At 41.9% G+C, this 19,157-nt stretch overlaps 1 protein-coding gene across 4 annotated transcripts in view; it reads left to right on the top strand.

The window, feature by feature from the left end:
* The first annotated feature begins 4,566 nt into the window (after positions 1-4,566).
* Positions 4,567-19,157, top strand: part of LOC141761258 (sodium/potassium/calcium exchanger 1-like) — a 36,924-nt gene continuing 22,333 nt past the window's right edge. The window contains exons 1-4 of one of the 4 annotated variants that reach the window (XM_074624592.1): positions 4,567-4,787; positions 5,505-6,645; positions 11,657-11,821; positions 14,170-14,278. In XM_074624592.1, coding sequence (XP_074480693.1) covers positions 5,668-6,645; positions 11,657-11,821; positions 14,170-14,278 — 1,252 coding nt within the window. In that variant the 5' untranslated portion in view covers positions 4,567-4,787; positions 5,505-5,667. The other 3 variants (XM_074624604.1, XM_074624611.1, XM_074624599.1) reach the window with 3 other exon arrangements.

The following is a 19,157-nucleotide window of genomic DNA, read 5'->3' as shown; positions in this document are numbered from 1 at the left end:
TTCAAAAGGTCGCTTAAAACGATCTTGACAGTTGAATGGAAACACAGCGAGTGTTGTTTGAACAGGGGATGCTTCGGTCATGTGTTAAGAACTGACAGTTACACATTTTCAATTTTACAAATTCAGTTAATATCTTTTTCAATTCTTCTTTTTAATAAACCAAATTTAGATTTAAATTTGTTTATGTCAAAACATCTCATTATCATATTTTTTCACCCTCAAATATTGATATCGGTATCCGCGTCAAAAATCCAGTATTGGTTGGGCTCACTTCATTTTTTTGTTCTCTAAATATTTTCCCTACTGCAGCTTTGAACAGGAATGTGTTGCTCATATGTTCTCGGACAGTTCATGTCTGTAACAAGCAGCTGATTCTTCAAACTGCAGTATGAACAACAGACCGACTCTTAACATCATCCAGGGATATCTTCTGGACAGATTTAAATGAACAGATTGAACTTGAACATTTTAGCAGTCTGTCATAACAAACAAATAATAATTACAAATACTATTTAACTTTTCCTAACTTTTATTATGAATCTTTGATTTGATGGTTTATTCCATTTGGAGCCAACATGTCCGACTGAACTGCCCCAGATATGAAAAACACACTGTTCATAAACTCGGTGTCCAGGAAGTCATTACTGTAAACTTTACTCATGTACCCTGAAAGATTCAAGATTCATCAGTGTTGTATTATTGTGAAGAAATATTTCAGGAATTGTTAAATTTCCTTATGAGCCTTTTCTTTATTTGTTGTATTTATTTGTGTTGACTTGATTTTAATTTGTTTGTTTCGGATTGATTTTTCAAAAGCTGTCTTTTGGGATGGATGTGAAGTAGACATACAGCTTGATTTAGACATTTTCTTGCATTTCAAAAGTTTTGGTTTCTTGACAAAAATAAACATCAGAGTTCCTATTTTGGAGGTGGGATGTTTTTTTCTCGGATCTCAGTTCCTGTTGTGAAATCTTAACAATGATTTAAAGATAATTCTTTTGGCATTTTGCCTTTTTATTAGAGAGTTTAGGGTGGAGCTGCACACAGGAAACATGGTGGTGTAGGAGAGGGATGTGACATGAAACAAAGTTCAGGGACGATGCAGTTCTTTGTTCTGCCTCTTCGCCACTCGGCCATCCCAACGCTTCAATAGATATTACTTTTACAATATTGTATCATGTAGCATCTGAGTTAGTTTGATACCTTGGTACATGTTTAAATAGATTAGCACACTGATGGCATAACATGAGTTGGCATCTGTAGCTAAGAATTGAGTTTCTGGTGTTAGTGAGTAGTAGAAGGAACATGCACACCTTGAGGTAGAGGGGTCGGGGGTTTGTTTTCAAAACCTCAGGAATATTTTTCTTACAGTAGTTTATAAGAAAACTAAATTGTGAATCGTGTGTGAGCAGTGGGATCTTTCTAAAAGAAGGTTCACAATGTTTCAGGTCTGTCTTAACACAATAGTCAGGTGTTATGCACATTGGCCATTAAAGGAATAGTTTGATTAGTTTTTGAAGTGCGGTACTTCTCCATACCTCCATTTGAGTTGGTACAGCCGCTAACCGAGGGTTGGTCTCCGGGACGCTATGTGGCTTGGAAAATGGCAATATGGGGCACTGAATGTGATGAATTTACTGTTTATCAGACCTTAAATGAGACAAGAATTAGCTAGCTAGCGCACCCTGTGATCCCTCCACCTAACTCCCCGCCAGAGACGGTTAACCACTGTAGCAACTCCAATCAAGCATATCCAAACCCCAGCGCCGGGGGTCTGATCCCGGACCGCCCAGACTCCATACCGGATCAGCAAACTTTCCAGTGAAGTAGTCTCCCAGCAGCGGGGACTCCGGGGAGTGAGGCGGAGGTAGCTAGCTCGCTAATTATTGTGCTTTGGTATAAATCTGAATCTGTGAAACAACCACATCCCATTCATTAGAATATAACCGATAAAAGTCTCCTGAAATAAATAAATGTATTATTATGAAATAAAAGTCCCCTGAAATAACTAAAAGTAAAAAGACTTTTGAAAAAATGATTTTTGTTTGTTTTTTAATAAAAACCTGTTTATTGAACTATATTGACTTATTTATGTATTTATATTTACATGTATTTATATATTTATTGCCTCTTATTTATTTCATAGGCATATTTATTTATTTATGTATTTACTTATTTATTTCATATTAAATTAAATGGCATTACATACAAAAAATCCCAACTATCCCTTTAAGAGATTTCTTCCTCAGTGCTTCTAATGTAAGAGATGATGGGCAAAATCCACAGTCCTCATTTTGTGCAAAAATGTCTTCAGAAGTTAATCTGAAGCTGATCTGAGGCTGCAGGAGTCTGAGTTCATCAAACCAAGTGGATATCTTACAAGGTTCGAAATGGGTTAAAATGACAGCAAGATAAACCTGTTTCAATGTTCAAATGTTTGTTTTTGAGACAGACTTGAACAATTGTGAACCTATCCTTTAAGTTTAAGTGATTTAAGGTGAATTCCAATATGATTAATTTTGCTTTGGGGAAACAGACATTTTTCTCTTTTTTTCATGTGTTTTATTATTAATCTTTCTGCCTTTTTTAAAAATGTTAAAATAAGAAAATGTCATTTTATTACATGCTATTCCTGACAGAGAGGCCAGGAGGCTCTCAACAACATTTGATCACTCTTTTATCAAATACTTGTGCAAGAAAAAGTGAAATTTAAGACAACTGTATAGACCAGGGGTCAGCAACCTTTACTATCAAAAGAGCCATTTTAGGAAAAAAAAAAAATCTGTCTGGAGCCACAAAACATTTGAGCATTGTGATGAAGGTAACAGTTTATAGTCTAAGTATATAGTATATAAGATCTAAAGATTTCGAGAATAAAGTCATAACTTTACGACAAAAAAGTCGTAATATTACGAGAATAAAGTCATAACTTTACGAGAGAAAAAAACCGTAATATAACGAGAATAAAGTCATAACTTTATGAGAAAAAAATAAAATAACTAGTAAAATAACTACTTTATAATATTATGACTTTATTCACAAAATCTCAGATTTATTTTTTCCCTTAATGTGGTCCTAATACTCCGTCGTACCATAGACCTACAACAATGATAAATAAAAATTAAAATGTACACCAAAAAAAACAGTTATTCATTTCCACTAATTGTTTTTAAAAATCCACAGGGAGCCACTGGAGAGGAGCTAAAGAGCTGCATGTGGCTCTGGAGCCGCAGGTTGCTGACCCCTGGTATAGACAAAACTCCTATTTAATTATTTATGCACCTTTATTTAATATTTACTTATTTAATTTCCAAATTGTGGTTTGATATTCATTCCAGTCATGTTTGGAGGATAGACTACTACTACTTTTTAAATTAACATTCTTTCAAGTTGACCTGACAGTTGATCAGTATGATGATGCTGTAATCATCTGGCCTCCTACAGACAAATAAAAGGCACACATGCTAGCCCTGCAGCTGTGTGAACAAGCAGAGAAACTGGGATTACAACACACACACACACACACACACACACACAGAGGGAGAGCGACTTCATTCTTTGATCAGGTAAACAATTACTCCTCTATATCTTTATATATATGTTCTGAATATCATACAGAGAACATTTAACTTGATTTACCAGTGATACATCTATGAACTCTGTCCATTAACCCTGAACTAAGTGACCAAACTGACACATTAAAGGGGACATCGTGCTCATCTTCAGGTTCATACTTGAAGATGGGTATTTTGGGTTTCTAATAGAACATGTTTACATGCTCTAATGTTCAAAAAACACATTATTTCTTTCATACTGTCTATCTGAATATACCTGTATTCACCCTCTGTCTGAAACACTCCGTTTTAGTGCATTTCAACGGAATGGCAACGGAATTGAGTTGCTAGGAAACGGTTTGGGTCCATGTTTACTTCCTGTCAGCTGATGTCATTCACATACACTGCAACAGGAAATAAACTGGGACACAGTTAGTATGTTTACGTTAAAACTGTGAAATGGTCTAAATATTGTAGATTTGTGACATCACAGATGGACAGAAATCCTAACGGATTGTTTCAAACGCACAGTTTCTGAATACGGGCTGTGTGTATTTCTCCCTATAGCGTTTTGATTGTTTAACAGTATTTATAAAGCACTTAAAACTGCTTCATAATATAACATATGTGAAAATCTCACTTTTTACAATATGGCACCTTTAAATTTGAAATTTGACATAAAATGTGCACTTGCAATTTGTATAAGTGAGTTTTTGCACCAATATTGTCTTACAGCATGTAATGGCAAACCTTATGTGTTTTGGACACATTTTGTTCATATGTGAATATTTCCATTTTAAAACAGTTGTTTTCCACATCCGCATCTTCATGTTTTGCTCTTTGATTAGAGAAATAAAATACATTCTCCACACCCTTCAGATGCACCTGACCACACCCTAACTCCTCCTGTCAGCCTCTGAGCTGCTTCTTACTCTCATTATTCTACATCCAACAGCCCCCCCCCAGCCTGGCAGCTGCGACCAGCCACCCCACTGTGAACGTTGGTGTATTGATACAGCGGTATATGTGTGTGAAAGGGAAGGTGAGAGGTGTTCTGCTCCTAATCCTCTTAACAGCATTATGCTGAGCTCCGTTCCAGCCCTGACATGCGGTGCGCCCTTGTAGCTCTCCAGAATCCGGAGTCAGCATCTCTGCGTCCGTTACGCACCGCTGGAGGGACGACCCGCAGCGCGCCAAGGCGACCGGCCGAGCAGCCGAGCAGCCGAGCTACAGGTACGACCCGCACCACTCACACACTCACACAGCAGCCGAACTACAGGTAGGACCCGCACCACCACTCACACACTCACACAGCAGCCGAGCTACAGGTCCAGGTAGGACCCGCATCACCTCCACTCACACAGCTGCTGCTGTCTGCATTTTAGTGTTCATATTTTTGGATGGTGAAGAAATATGAACGATAATGATACAGGATAATCCGCGCTGGCTTCAGTTTCTCCACAATTAAATGTCAAGACGCCCTTTGTAGTCACAGATGTGATGGTTTTATTAACATGAATATCATAATGCACTGCGGGTATAGGGTTAATTCATGTTTCCTTCATGATCGTTTACTGCACGCGCGCATTTCATCACGTTGTTTCCGGCTCTCGCTAAATATAATAATCCGGAAATTTCGGATTTAATTGCTTTTATTGTGAAGCAGTCCGTTTTTTACTGTTGTAACATGTTTGACGTGTCTTCAATGCACTCCTGTTTGGTGAGGAGCCAAAGCCTGTGTGATTATGTAGCCATAGTAACAGGTGGCTGTCTGCATCCCCCATCACCCCCCCAACACACACACACACACACACACACACACACACACACACACACACACACTTGTCTTCAGTAGATCTGCAGCTATGCCAGCAGAGAGGACGTTACTGATACATGTTCATGATGATGATGATGATGATGTGATTTCATCTCTTCTCTGTCCTTCCACAGGTTGAAGCTGCCCACTGTAAGAGATGAAACACACTCTGTGTCCATGTGTGTGTGTCCTCCCTGCCAGAGGCGTCTCCTCGCCACATAACGGAGCTGGAACTATCACGGAATAGCGATGCATCTGACATAACTCGCTGTTTTTGGAGTCGAGATCACGAGGGCAATGAAGGTGCACTCGCCTCCGAGGAGGAGACTGAAGCGCAGCCGCGTCCTCTTCCTCCTCTCAGGTGTGCTGCTGTGTTTCGTCTACACACTGACTCTGAAGGCCAGGCTGTCGGAGCCGCGAGCCTCCGCCCGGACGGATGACGCTCTCGGGGCAGAGGTGGGTGGTGACGATGTGGTGGAGGTCAACGTTCGGGAGGTGATGGCATCCAATGAGACGGAGGAGGAGGTCGTGTCACCTGAGAGCACCAAGCCTCCTACGGTGATCATCGTCAACAGGACAGATATTGAACAGTGTATCTACGTAGATCATCACCCTCCCAAACCACCTCCAACTCCACCGCCACCGACCACCGCAGCTACCCCTCGTCCCCCCCCCCAGACCCCTCACAGGAAGGGTGATTACCCACCGGACCTCTTCTCAGTGGAGCAGCGACAGCAGGGCTGGGTGGTGCTGCACGTCATAGGCATGGTTTACATGTTTGTCGCCCTGGCCATCGTCTGCGATGAGTTCTTTGTTCCCGGACTGGAGGTCATCACCACCAAGCTGGAGATCTCCGACGACGTGGCCGGGGCCACCTTCATGGCGGCCGGAGGCTCCGCCCCCGAGCTCTTCACCTCCCTGATCGGCGTCTTCATCTCCCACAGCAACGTGGGCATCGGCACCATCGTTGGCTCGGCTGTCTTCAACATCCTGTTTGTGATCGGCATGTGCGCCATCTTCTCCCGGGAGATGCTGCACCTCACCTGGTGGCCGCTCTTCAGAGACGTCACCTTCTACATCCTGGACCTCATCATGCTCATCGTCTTCTTCCTGGACAACATGATCCTGTGGTGGGAGAGCATGTTGCTGCTGATGGGCTACATCAGCTACGTGAGCTTCATGAAGTTCAACAGTCAGATCGAGCAGGCGGTCAAGACCCAGATCAACATGCACATGAGTATCGTCAAGGTGTGGACCGAAGGGGAGCCAGAGAAGGTCAGTGGTGACACACATCTGGGGGAAAAGTGGCTTAAAGAATGAATCATTAATAATGAAATACAGATGTAATATGTAATATGATTCAACAATCAGCTCTCAGTTCAACATTGGTAACTCCAAATACTACCACCTTCATCGGTTTGTAACATCAGATCCAACACTGAATCGTTTCCAGTGATGATAGTGTTGAGAGAGTTATCCATCTGTTGCTTTCAGCTGAAATGACTCTGTGGTGTCATTAAAAATGGAGACAAAACGATTCGTCGATCAATTGATCAATCAATCGACAGAAAATTAATCAACAACAATTTTGATAATACATTAATCGTTTGTCATTTTTAAAACAGGAACACCATAAATTGACTGGTTCTAGCTTTTTAAATGTCATCTATGGCAGTAAACTGAATCTCTTCTGGTTTTGGATCATCGGCTGCAAAAAAAACAGCAATAATAACCAGTGTTATCTCGTGCTCTGAGAAACTGTGATGGTCATTAAGGCTGGGCGATATGGCCAAAATCTATCTATATCTCTAACGATATATATCACGATATAGCATGTTTTCTGGTAATTCAATAAATAGCTAGTCTATATGAAATAACCACATGGTAAAGATTATTTTTCTTTACTCGTGTGTGAATTAAATACTTAACAAATTAAAAGTAGGGAGTTTAAAAAACTTGAGTGCAAAATGAACAGTTTTAAGTGAAATTATAGAGAAAAAATAAATAAATATAGGCCTAGCCTATATTGCAATAAAAACAATATAGAAAAATATATACGATATACATTTTTATGTCGTTTTGACGATACATATCGTCATATTGCCTTACTGGTCACTCATCATTTTTATAGAGCAAAAAAACAATTACAAAGGAACATTTTTGCTTGTTTGTTGCTGCTTTATATCAATATCACGCATCATATTTTCCTGATATCGATATATATAATACCACAATATGGCAAATTACTTTAAAATTAATTTTGTTGTTCATTTGATGTTCAGTGCAAGTTGTTCTGCAAATCACCAGGAAAAATAACTGCTTGCATATTCAAAACAAAAGTTAAATAACTACTTATTTTGAGTTTTACAGTTGCTGTTTGGACAACAGAATTGTGTAGAATGATAACACAATATAATCATCAGTCATACAATCTCAGTGGAAGTTGATAAAGGATCATTTTGAATTATTGAGCAGCCCCTAGTTTTAAGGGTTCGGCTGGTTATTGTCCATGAAAAGACCGAAACCAACAGTGAATGTATCTGTGTGATGTCTCGTCTTCCTCTGTGCCATAGAGCTCCACTAAAAACTCCTCAATGAGCCTCACTGTTTCTTCCTGTTTCATAACGTTGTTTAGCTTTTTTAATGACTTCAACTATACACTTACAATATGAGCTGATTTGTTAAAAAAATATGTTTGTAATTCAACTTGTTATTGCTTTCTTTTCTTTTTGTACATGACAGGACATTGTTTCATGTTGTGAGACATTTCTTACGTGCAACATCAGTAGCATTAGAAACAAAAATCTATCAAGAGACAACATTCATACTACAGCCTCATCAGTCACTGTGATAGAAATCCAAAAAGGATCCCAAACTGGTGCCTTACTCTCGTTTCTGTAATTTAAACTCATATGAAGCTGTTGTTTATCACGCTGTTTGCTCATTCTTTTAATTCTAGAGGCTTGGCTGTTTTTCTATGAGCTTATTTGAAAGATTTACATCTCCAGAAGAAGCTTGAGTCTGAAGCTGCCACAGATAGGAGAGAGAAGTTATTTAGAATATAGAAGATAGATAGATATACTGTATTGATCCCAAAATTGGGAAATTCTTGTGTTACAGCAACAGGTTATCCAGGCAATGCACAGGAACAATAAATACACTAGAAATATACTCCACATATCAACACTAGAAATATACAGTATATCAGTAGTATACACAATATAAAGAATATATTAGAATAAATATACCAGACTGCTACAACTAGCTTAGAAAATATAAAACATAGAATGATAATAACATACTATATACATTAGCAAAGCGTGCAAGTTACACTTTTAGTTTTAAAATAACACTGGTTGCTGGTTTTGGTCTTTTCATAGGATTCATTAATGACAGTAGGAAAGAGACAGAAGAACAGCAGTAATATCCTCCTAATAATGACTGGAAGTGTTGAATGAACAGGTATTATACAGTAACCAGATATAGCAACAGATACAGTCTCTGCAGAGCAGTGGTGACCACACCTCCACACTTCCATCCAGTATATTTTCTACCCTTTCATCTCGTCCCGGTTGGGACGGCTGCCGGCTCACATACACTGATTTGTGGGTCTGTGCAGGTGACGGCCTGTATGTGTGTCAAATCCTTTGATGATGCTGAACAGAAAGGACTCCAGGTGTCACAGATGGCGTGACACAGTGATTGAAGAGTCACTGTGTCTCTGCCACATCCCTGAAACACCAGTATGTACAGATGTTATTTCATTTAGAATAAAAAACAATAATATAATAGGAATAATGTATTCTTAAAAGATGTATTATTTTGCAGACTAAACTGCTTCCTACAGCTGACAGAAAACAGTAAATGTCTGAGCCTGTGATTAACATGCAGAGCTGTGTTTCAGTAGTATTCAAGTATCGCCAGCACATTCTTCAATCAGCCTGAAGCACATGTGCAGTCAGTATGTGCTCCTTCAGTGTTAACACAGGGCCTAATGACGCATGCTGCCACATTAATGGGTCACAATTACTGGAATTCAAAATGTCCTCTTCCAGGAATTCCAATATATACTTTATCCAACAATGTGATTTTCGAGGATTGACAGTCTTTAATGTGTTCAGAGAAGGAGACCTGTTGAATATAAGACACAGGCTGTTCAGGATCATGTTGCAAAGGCAAAGGCCTCGTGCAGGAATCACGCTTATGAACAGATTCATTCTCAAGTGGCATGTAGGAGTGATTTGAGAAAATGTGTTTTACAGTATTACTAAAATAAATGATGTTTGTAAAATGAATATTCTGTTCATCGCATCAGTGTGATGTGCTTCATGGTTTGCCAATTTACCAGATTTTATTTGGCTCGATGACTCCTACAAGTCAGTACCTGTGTCACTCCAGTGACTCCCTCAGGGCCTTATATAAGTGGATGTCCAGAAGGAACATAATAGAGAGCTACAGGAAAACCCAAAAATTAGTTCGCATTTTAGCGCTTCCTGTTCCCTCGTCTGGAAGTCAATGGGTTTTTAGTTAGATACCTGAAATAAGGTCTGTGGTTAACACAAGCTTAAGAGATTTGAACGTTTTGTTCTACGATATAAAATACGTCAGTAAATATCCCACTGGTGAATGTTGAAGCCTTTACTTGTCTTAAAAAAAGGCGATTGCTAACAAGTGGGTAAATGAGACTACTAAACGTCATCCCGCCGACTCGTCCTCCTTTACAGCCTCGTTGTGTACCAGGTGGACGGGGACAGCAGCAAAACATATTTTAGACACCTAAAAAAATCAATATCAGTTTAAGTGTAACACGATGGGGAACTGACGCAGTTCTATCCATCTACGCTCTCTTCACAGCCACCAGACTCCTCTGACAAAAACAATCATTTTACCTCTCAGAACACAGGAGTTGCTGGTCTACCGCTGCCTCCATCGGTTAGTTTGTTTGTGTTATTGTGTGACTTTGGTGAATCCGAATTAACCCTTTAAACACCAAAGTGTTTCGAAGAGTACATTTTTTTTTTTTTTAAGCTTAATCCGTTTAGCTGCTGCCGGCCCCGTCCACAGCAGTACATCGCTTTGCTCCTGTGCTGGTACTCCTGTCTGCTTCTCCAAACCACCATCTACTGTAGGATATACACTGACTATGGAGAAGTACCTCATCTCAACCCCACTGAGAAACACCCAAACTATCCCTTTAAGAGAGATTGGTGTGTCTGACTTGTGGCACTCGTACCAGCAAGCCTCAGAGGAAGAAGTAAAGAGGTTAAGAATGCGCATATGAAAGCATATTCTAGTGACCCCCTCCTCTTTATGCACTATGTGTAGTCTTTCTACTCCTCTGGCCCAGGTTTGCTATGTGATAATTTGATCAAACACAAATTAATTGAGCTATATGCACCATGTAAGTTATCAGTATCAGCAGACACACAGTGTTAAAACCAGATTTGGACATACATGTAGGGCCTCAGGATGAAGTAATAAAGCAGGAATCCACTTTAAGGCTTAAGGTTTGTGATGTGCTTTTTTGCTGATGGTGAGAAACTCATACCGTAGTGATTGGATTACTGTACAGTGCTTTGTCTGGGATACACAGGAACACTGTTGCACACACATGGGGGGTGGGGGGGATGCCATCACTCCCCAGAAATTATAATAATAATAATAATAATAATAACTTGGATTTATATAGCGCCTTTCAAGAAACCAAAGGACACTTAACATAGACATACAGTAAATAGACAGAACAAATGGAACATAGCAGTACCTAGAGGCCATAGGCCTTGTTGAAGAGGTGGGTCTTAAGGAGTTGTTTGAATCTGTCCAGAGACGGGGCGTTGCGGAGCTCTATGGGGAGAGAGTTCCAGAGGCTGGGGGGGCTGTCACACTGAAAGCTCCGTACCCAAAAAGTTTGCAGGTTTGTGTGGGGGGTGGAGAGCTGACCCGTTCCTGAGGATCTCAGGTTCCGGAACTGTGTGTATGGGTGGAGGAGGTCAGATAGGTACTGAGGAGCCAGGGCATTGAGGGATTTGTAGGTGAGGAGGAGGATTTTGTAGATTTTGTAGGTGAAATGATGTCCTTGACAGTCGGCGGATTTGATCTTGGTTCAGACTGAGCTTCGGACCAATCCATCCGAATTAAATCGAACATGTTTAATTTCTGGAGATGGAAATCTGAACTGAATGTGTGACGTAGAATCTTTCCACAGTTCAGTTTCACAATGGAACAAACAAAGTTCTGTACATTTCTGAGGTGCTGCTGACTGATTAAGTTGTCATTGACTTTACAGGAGAGTGAAGCTCCACCAGCACCTCCTCCTCCTCCTGCTGCTGCTCCTCCTCCTCCTGCTGCACCAAAAGCTGAAGTTGAATCCAAACGAGAACCTGAACTGCCTCCAGGCACCCCTCAACGCAACAGACCGCCACCAGATCCAGAGGACAAAGCCAGACTCAGGGTACGAAAAACTAAAAGTGTTATTGTTGATGTGGACTTGAGTAGGATTCACAGTCTTCGTTTTGGTCATTTATTAAATATCTACCAGTGCACCTTATTTACTATGGTCATTTTATTTATTCAGTGAATTGCTCAATTAGGATGTTGGTAATTGAATTCCTCATGTAAAGGCAGAAATGAATCCCAGAGATTCTTACCCACTTTGACCTGTGCTGTCATGGAAAAGATATTTTAAGTTCAAGGCCGTAAAAAGTCTTGTATACAGTTAAATGTAGCATTTTATTGTGTTCAATTTATTTTTAGAATCTCGATAATGATACGATTTCTTTGTGCTGTACATCTGGTGAGAAATTAAACCGGAACTACTGTTGTCTAGGTGACTGCTCGATAAACCCCCCCCCTCCTCAACAATGACGATGGCTGATTTACCATCAACATTAGCAGTCAGTTTGGAAACAATGGCTCATTGATTTCAGACCGAGGTGGATGAAAGCTGCTTCTCATTTCTAGCCGCCAACTGATTTTGCAAGGTTGAAATCACAACTGACGCTAGCAGATTATATCAGATGTAGCTAGCAGATTATATCAGCTGTAGCTAGCAGATTATATCAGCTGTAGCTAGCTAGCTAATCAAACCAAAGTTAGCTCCTCGTGTGTTAATAAACTAAGGCTAAAGCTAACAGGTCCCAGGAAAACAAGTCAGCATCCTCACCAGTTGGTGATCCATGTAGAGGACATAGGAACAACGCAATGGTTCGTGCATTGCAGCGGAGAGCTAGTGAGTCCGACTATCCCAAGTATGACAGAAAATGTACATCAGACTTTTTTTCTTTGACACACAACCCTGTTGGCTGTTTTAGCTTACATACTTATTCACCTTTTAAGACAGTGTGTTTCATAGATAGATAGATAGATAGATAGATAGATAGATAGATAGATAGATAGATAGACACTTTATTGATCCCGAAGGAAATGTAGGCATCCAGCAGCCTAAACAACACGTCCAACACCAATACACCTTAAAATGAGATAAAACCCAATAGAATAAAGTCAAATAAAATAAAATAAGATTACATAAGTACAGCAGTGAAGTGACAGTGTGCCAAGTGCAAATAGTGCAAGGGTACTGAATATAGTAGTGTATATTATAGTGTATGATACAGTAGTGTCATGTAATAGTATAATAGCAGTATAGCTGTATAATATGATAATACAAGAAGATGTAAGAAATGATATGATAAGATATAAGATATAAGATATAATAATAATAATAATAATAATAATATAATAATAATCATAATTTTTAATGCTACAAGAGAAACTACTTTTAGGATGAGAGCTAACTGTTGAATTTAACAAATGTAACTCTAACTTGGGTTACAAGTTTGGCCTTTGGCCTCCAATAAAGAGCTGGACTCCCTGCTTGTCCGTGATTGTCCCTTAGAGCTGAGTGTCCCAAGTCCCGCAAAATATCTGTAAAACACTCAAACTTCCCGGGTTTCACCTCAATTAAAATAATAATAATGATAATAACATACTTGTTTTCAGCGCTTACATAGACGTTTATCATGTTCGGTCCCACTCATTATCACATAACCCAATATAAAAACATAAAAAATGCACCACACGTCTGAATTCAACACTGATTTTTCTGTATTTGGGTCAATCAATCAATTTGTCGATGTCAAGGCTGTTGCTATGACACTTGCGGCTCTTTCTGACAGAACCTGTCAGTACGCTAACGGTTGGCTGTCAAACCAAAGACAAAGTGAGTCTTTTCTAAAGAGCTCCTTCATAAAGTACCCGGCAACGAAAAATGCTGCGTTCTGCACACACTGCAAGAGTACATTTTACAGTCGTGCATGGTGGAAATACCAGTGTAAAAGATCATATTAAGACGGCCGGATAGCAATATACAATAGTTGGCAGAGAATGTGTCACAGTTGTCCATTTAGCCAGGAGCCTGTGCTTGTGCACACTGACAAGTATCTTGTGTTTTGTTTTAAAAGGTATCTGACAATAATTATTTTATACAAATGCAATGCATTACGCGTTGAAAGGTAGGTGTGCTAAGCACTGGAATAATTATATGGTGCATGCATAGGCGCATACATCTGTGTGTGCATAAACATGTGGTACAATTAAGAGTCCCAGTTTTGGGGGTTGAAAAAAGATTAGGTTGATCTAGTAGGGGTATTCAGATACTCACCGTAAGATGCCACTAAATCCTACACACTGCTCCATTAACCACAAAATACATTTGTGCTATTGGTCTGCAAAACTTTGCACTCAACTTTATGTTGCCTGAAAGTTATTGCTGATGTTTGATTTGTGTCTGCTGGCCTGTAGGTGCGTCCCGTCCTGCAGCGAGGTGGCAGCACGGCGTCCCTCCACAACACCTCGCTGAGGAGCACCATCTTCCAGCTGATGATCCACACGCTGGACCCTCTGGGAGAAGGTAACACCCTGTTGTTTTTTATGATCATCTATGTAAAGTGTCTTAAGTTCCATAAAAGCACTCTATAAATATAAATGAAATGTATTATTATTAGTATTAGTATTATTAGAACCAACAATGATTCCTGCAGTAACAAGATCAAATCAGTAGCCTGGTGGTTGAGGTGTTCATAAGGACTTTAAATGCACCCTTTTTTTTTTTACATTTGATCCTTTAAAGGTTTTTCCATCAAGTTGTCAGTCACATGTTAAAGGTAAAACCTGAGTTACGTATGTAACTACGGCTCTATGAATTTTGGATGACCGCCAGAGGCAGTGCTTAACACTGGATGTTATCAATCTCGTGCACGCGCAGGTCGAGTATTTATTATCAACAAAGTCACATGTGACCTGGGATGACATAGCGTATATAAGCCCACGTCATCATCAAAGATGTCCCTCCAGAATCTTCTCGCCAAGATTCCAAGTGACAGAGAACTCTGGCGGTCATCGAGAATTCATAGAACCGTAGTTACATACGTAACTCTCGTTCTATTTCATTCTTCCTGACCGCCAGAGGCAGTGCTTAACACTGGATGACGACTACCAACGTAGTCACGAGGAAACCCACCTCACCGGGAATGGCCAGTGGATTCCTGAAAGACCACCGAGGCTACTGCGTGGGGAGCAGCGACCTTGACCCTGAAAAAACGGGCAAAAGTGCATGGAGTAGTCCAGCTGGCCGCAGCGCAAATCTCACTTAGAGGGATCCACCGTAGTGCTGCCTGGAAGTGGAGACACTCCTGGTGGAGTGGCCTCTGATATTAAGAGGTAAAGGCAGTCCTTTTGACCTGTATGCCTCAATGGCCTGAGAAATCCACCTGGAAAGCCTCTGTTTGGACAGGGCGTGCCCTTTCCTATGGCCCCCATAGCAGACAAACAGGCTATCAGAGCGGAGAAAGCTTGCAGTCGCCTGTAAGTAACGCCTTAAGGCCCTCACTGGCCAGAGCTGTAGGCGATCTGGGTTCGGATGCCAGATGTGGCCCCCCATCTGCGAGAAGAGGTCTTGCCTCTTGGGCAGGCATCATGGAACTCCGTCCAGAAGCCTGTTTATCCCCGGAAACCAGCGCCTCCAGTTTGGGGCGACCAACAGGAGTCTTTGGTTGCCGTGCTGTATTCTGTGTAGCGTTACTGCTTGCAGCGGAAATGGGGTGAAGGCATAGAGGAGGCATCTGGCCATGGGTCCGCCAGGGCGTCCTGCCCCAACGGGCTCGCTGTCTCCGTCAGGGAAAACCAAAGAGGGCAGTGTGTTGAGGCTTCTGAGGCAAACAGGCCCACCACAGCTGTGTCATATTTGCGCCATATCTCTTCCACCACCTGTGGGTGGAGCCTCCCCTCGCCCGTTGGGGAGGGGTTTCTGGCGGGAAAGAAAGTCTGCCACCACATTCTGTGGCCCTGGCAGATACATGGCCCTGAGGCTGGAAAAACGAGGGAAAGCCCATACAAGGAGTCTCTGTGCCACCTGCAGCAACCGGGTCGATCTGGTGCCCCCTTGCCGGTTGACATGATAGACAGCTGACCTGTTGTCGGACCGTACAAAAACATGCCTGTGTCGTCCAGAGCCCCCTTACCGCTCTGTGCTGCCATAGTGAAGAAGAAGAAAGAAGAAACCTTTATTTGTCAAATACATACAGGTACATGTAATAACATGAAATTTGACCTCTGCATTTAACCCATTCTAAGTATTTTAGGAGCAGTGGGCTACTGCAAGTTTCGTGTCTTGCTCAAGGACATTTCAACATGGTTAAAGGACGACCCGCTCTACCCACTGAGCTACAGCCGCCCCTACTGGAGGGCGAAGCATCGGTCACCACCACCTCACGATATGAGGGACTCGAACTCAATGAGATGCCCCTGGCCAGATATGCCCCGTCTCTCCATGGCCGCAATGCGAGGAGGCATTGGCATTGGCTGGACACCCTGACTTTCTTGGATCTGTGGGACTTTGGATCTAATTGGAGATTGATCCAAATTTGGAATGGCCGAATGTTACTGACATCAACATACTGTACCTAATAGCCAGAGAAACAGGCTGTACCTCAACCTTCTGTTCTTCCAGAACCGAAGAAAAAGCTGGAGTATGGCGTCTACTCGTTGTGGTGTTGGGAAGGCCAGCATATGGCAGGAGTCCAGAGTTAAACCAATGAACATTACCCTTTGGCTGGGTATGAGACAACTCTTGGCGTGGTTGACGGTAAGGCCCAACCTCGTCACATGATGCAGAAGGGCCGCAGAGTCCCACTCTGCTTGTTCCCTGATTGGAGCACAAATCAGCCAGTCTTCCAGGTATGGGAGGATTAGCATACCTCTGGCTTGCATAGGGGCGAGTGCTGCCCGCATGCACCTTGAAGACCCGTGGGGCAAGGGAAAGACCAAATGGGAGCATCTTGAACTGGAAGGCCATGCCTTCGAATGCAAAGTGCAGGTACTGCCTGTGAGGTAGCGCTATTGGGACGTGAAAGTATGCGTCCTTCAAATCGATGGATGTGAACCAATTGTGCCGTGTCACGGTTTGGAGCACATCTGCTGTACTCAACATGTGGAAGGGCAACACCTTCAGAAATGTGTTCAGCCCTCGTAAGTCCAGTATAGGGCGAAACCCACCATCTTTCTTTGGAATCAGAAAATAAACTGAGTAAAACCCACCTTGCTGTGTCCGTAGCTCCAGTTCTACGATGGCACCCTTTTCTAGGAGGGTGGATATCTCCTGTCTGAGTGCCTGAGACTTTGTGGGATTGCTGACTATGGTCAGTCTGATCCCACCGAAAACTGGGGGCCAGCATCGGAATTGAAGATGGTACCCTTGGGAAAGCGTAGCCACCACCTAAGGGTCTGAAGTGCTGCTTTCCCAGCTGCTGAGGTGCTGCTGGGAGAAGCATCTGACTGCCGGCACCGGGGCCTCAGGGCCTTCCCCTCTGGCCCTTTGGGTCCCTGGTGGGAGCAATACCCAGATCCCTAACCCCTCCTCGCTTGAGGTGCCTGCCGCGCTGGAGTCCGCGAGGTCCTTGGGTAAGCATCAGGACGAGCTGGAAGCCAAGGGCGACTGGTACCACCACCCTGTGGGGGCCGCTGTCGCAATAAGGGTGTAGGTTCCCAGAAGCTAGCAAACTGCAGGGCTGCAGGGCTCCCAGCGAAAGTCAACGGCTATCTTCTTTCATTCAACCTGCATCTGCGGATTACCTGCCGCGAGAAGATACAAAGGAACATCTTTGATAATGACGTGGGCTTATATACACTACGTCATCTCAGGTCACATGTGATTTTGTTGATATTAAATACTCGACCTGCACGTGCGCGAGATGGATAACAACCAGTGTTAAACGCTGCCTCTGGCGGTCAGGAAGAATGAATTAGAACTGACCCGCAAGTGTTTTGAAGGAGGCAGTGTGGTGTGTGAGACAGAAGGTTATTATCATAAATCTGCGGTGGCTTTGTGGTGCAAAATACAATATTTCACAAAAAACAAATAAACCAAAAAGAAAACATGACACACCATTTCAAAGCAGTCGTATTTTCTGAAATGGATAAAATAATCAAATACTGTCTGAATGTCTTAATGTTACTCTGTTCATCAAATATATTATTTAGTAATACAATACAATTGCCTTAAAATTATAACATTCCCCTCAAGTTAAGAATAAGGCAAAAACATGTCTTGCAAATTGACTACAAATAAAAGTAACTCTAATATTATTTTATCGCAACAATTGGTAAATTGTTTTTTACATTTTATATCACCAGATTGTACCACATCATATAAATAGCTTAGCGAACACTGTGCTGTTGGATGCAGTAAGACTGCAACTAATGATTATTTTCATTATCAATTCTGCTTTATGTAAGTTCATCTAATTACTCTAATATATGACAAAAAGCAGCAAATGTGAGGAGCTGGATCTTGTGAATTTCTGCTTGAAAAATTAGTGAAACGACTGTTTAATCTTCTGTCAATGGACTAAATGTTCCAGCTCTAGGATGCAGTGACTCAGCTCTGTCCCGGTCTGTCCGTCCTGTCCCTTCCTGTAAGTCAGGGTAGCGTGTTGAACAACCGTGACCTTCAGCCTGTCCTCAAACTCACCGGACCGCTGTTCCCTCGCTCTCACAGCACCCGGCCACCGCTGATCCTTAATCAGCTTTTCAATACCGGCTAATAAAAGCTGGATAAGAGCCAGCATGCTAGCAGACCAAGCTCTTTATCTCTTTGGAGCCAGTGTAGTAGTAGCAGTGTCAGTGTAGCCGTGTCATTACTGTAATAAACTGTCAGCATCTTAAAGGGATAGTTTTGGTGTTTCTCTGTGGGGTTGTATGAGGTACTTATCCACAGTCAGTGCATTACCTACAGTAGATGGCGGTCGGTACACCCCCAGTTTGGAGAAGCAGACTGGAGTACCAGCGCAGGAGCAAAGCAATGTACTGCTGCGGACGGGGGGTAGCTTCAACACGGATTTTAGACACCTAAAAGAAAGACCCACTTAAAAAAAATCAATATAATTTTATGTGTACAGTATTCACATTCTTTCCTAAACCTGCAGTAGGCAGTATATTTTTGGCATCATTGGGCAAAAATTCCATGATAACCGTTCAGCGTATTCTAATTCAAGTGTTCAGAGAGAAAACTAGACATCTGCTCCTCCTCATGGCTCTGTTTTCAGGCTTTAGAACATCTAGCCCGTGACGGGAGACTTTGACCAATCACAGGTCATTTCAGAGAGAGCGTGTTTCTATCGAGCGTTCCTATCGGCTGTTCATTCAATGGAGGCAGCTATCAATCACTCGCAAACTCCGATCAAACAGTCAAACTAGGCAGTGCTGATTAAATATGAATCAATATTCTGTTACGT

This window comes from Sebastes fasciatus, chromosome 2 (assembly GCF_043250625.1).
Source record: "Sebastes fasciatus isolate fSebFas1 chromosome 2, fSebFas1.pri, whole genome shotgun sequence".
Taxonomy (NCBI): Eukaryota; Metazoa; Chordata; class Actinopteri; order Perciformes; family Sebastidae; genus Sebastes; species Sebastes fasciatus.
This window is presented reverse-complemented; position numbering and strand designations above follow the sequence as displayed.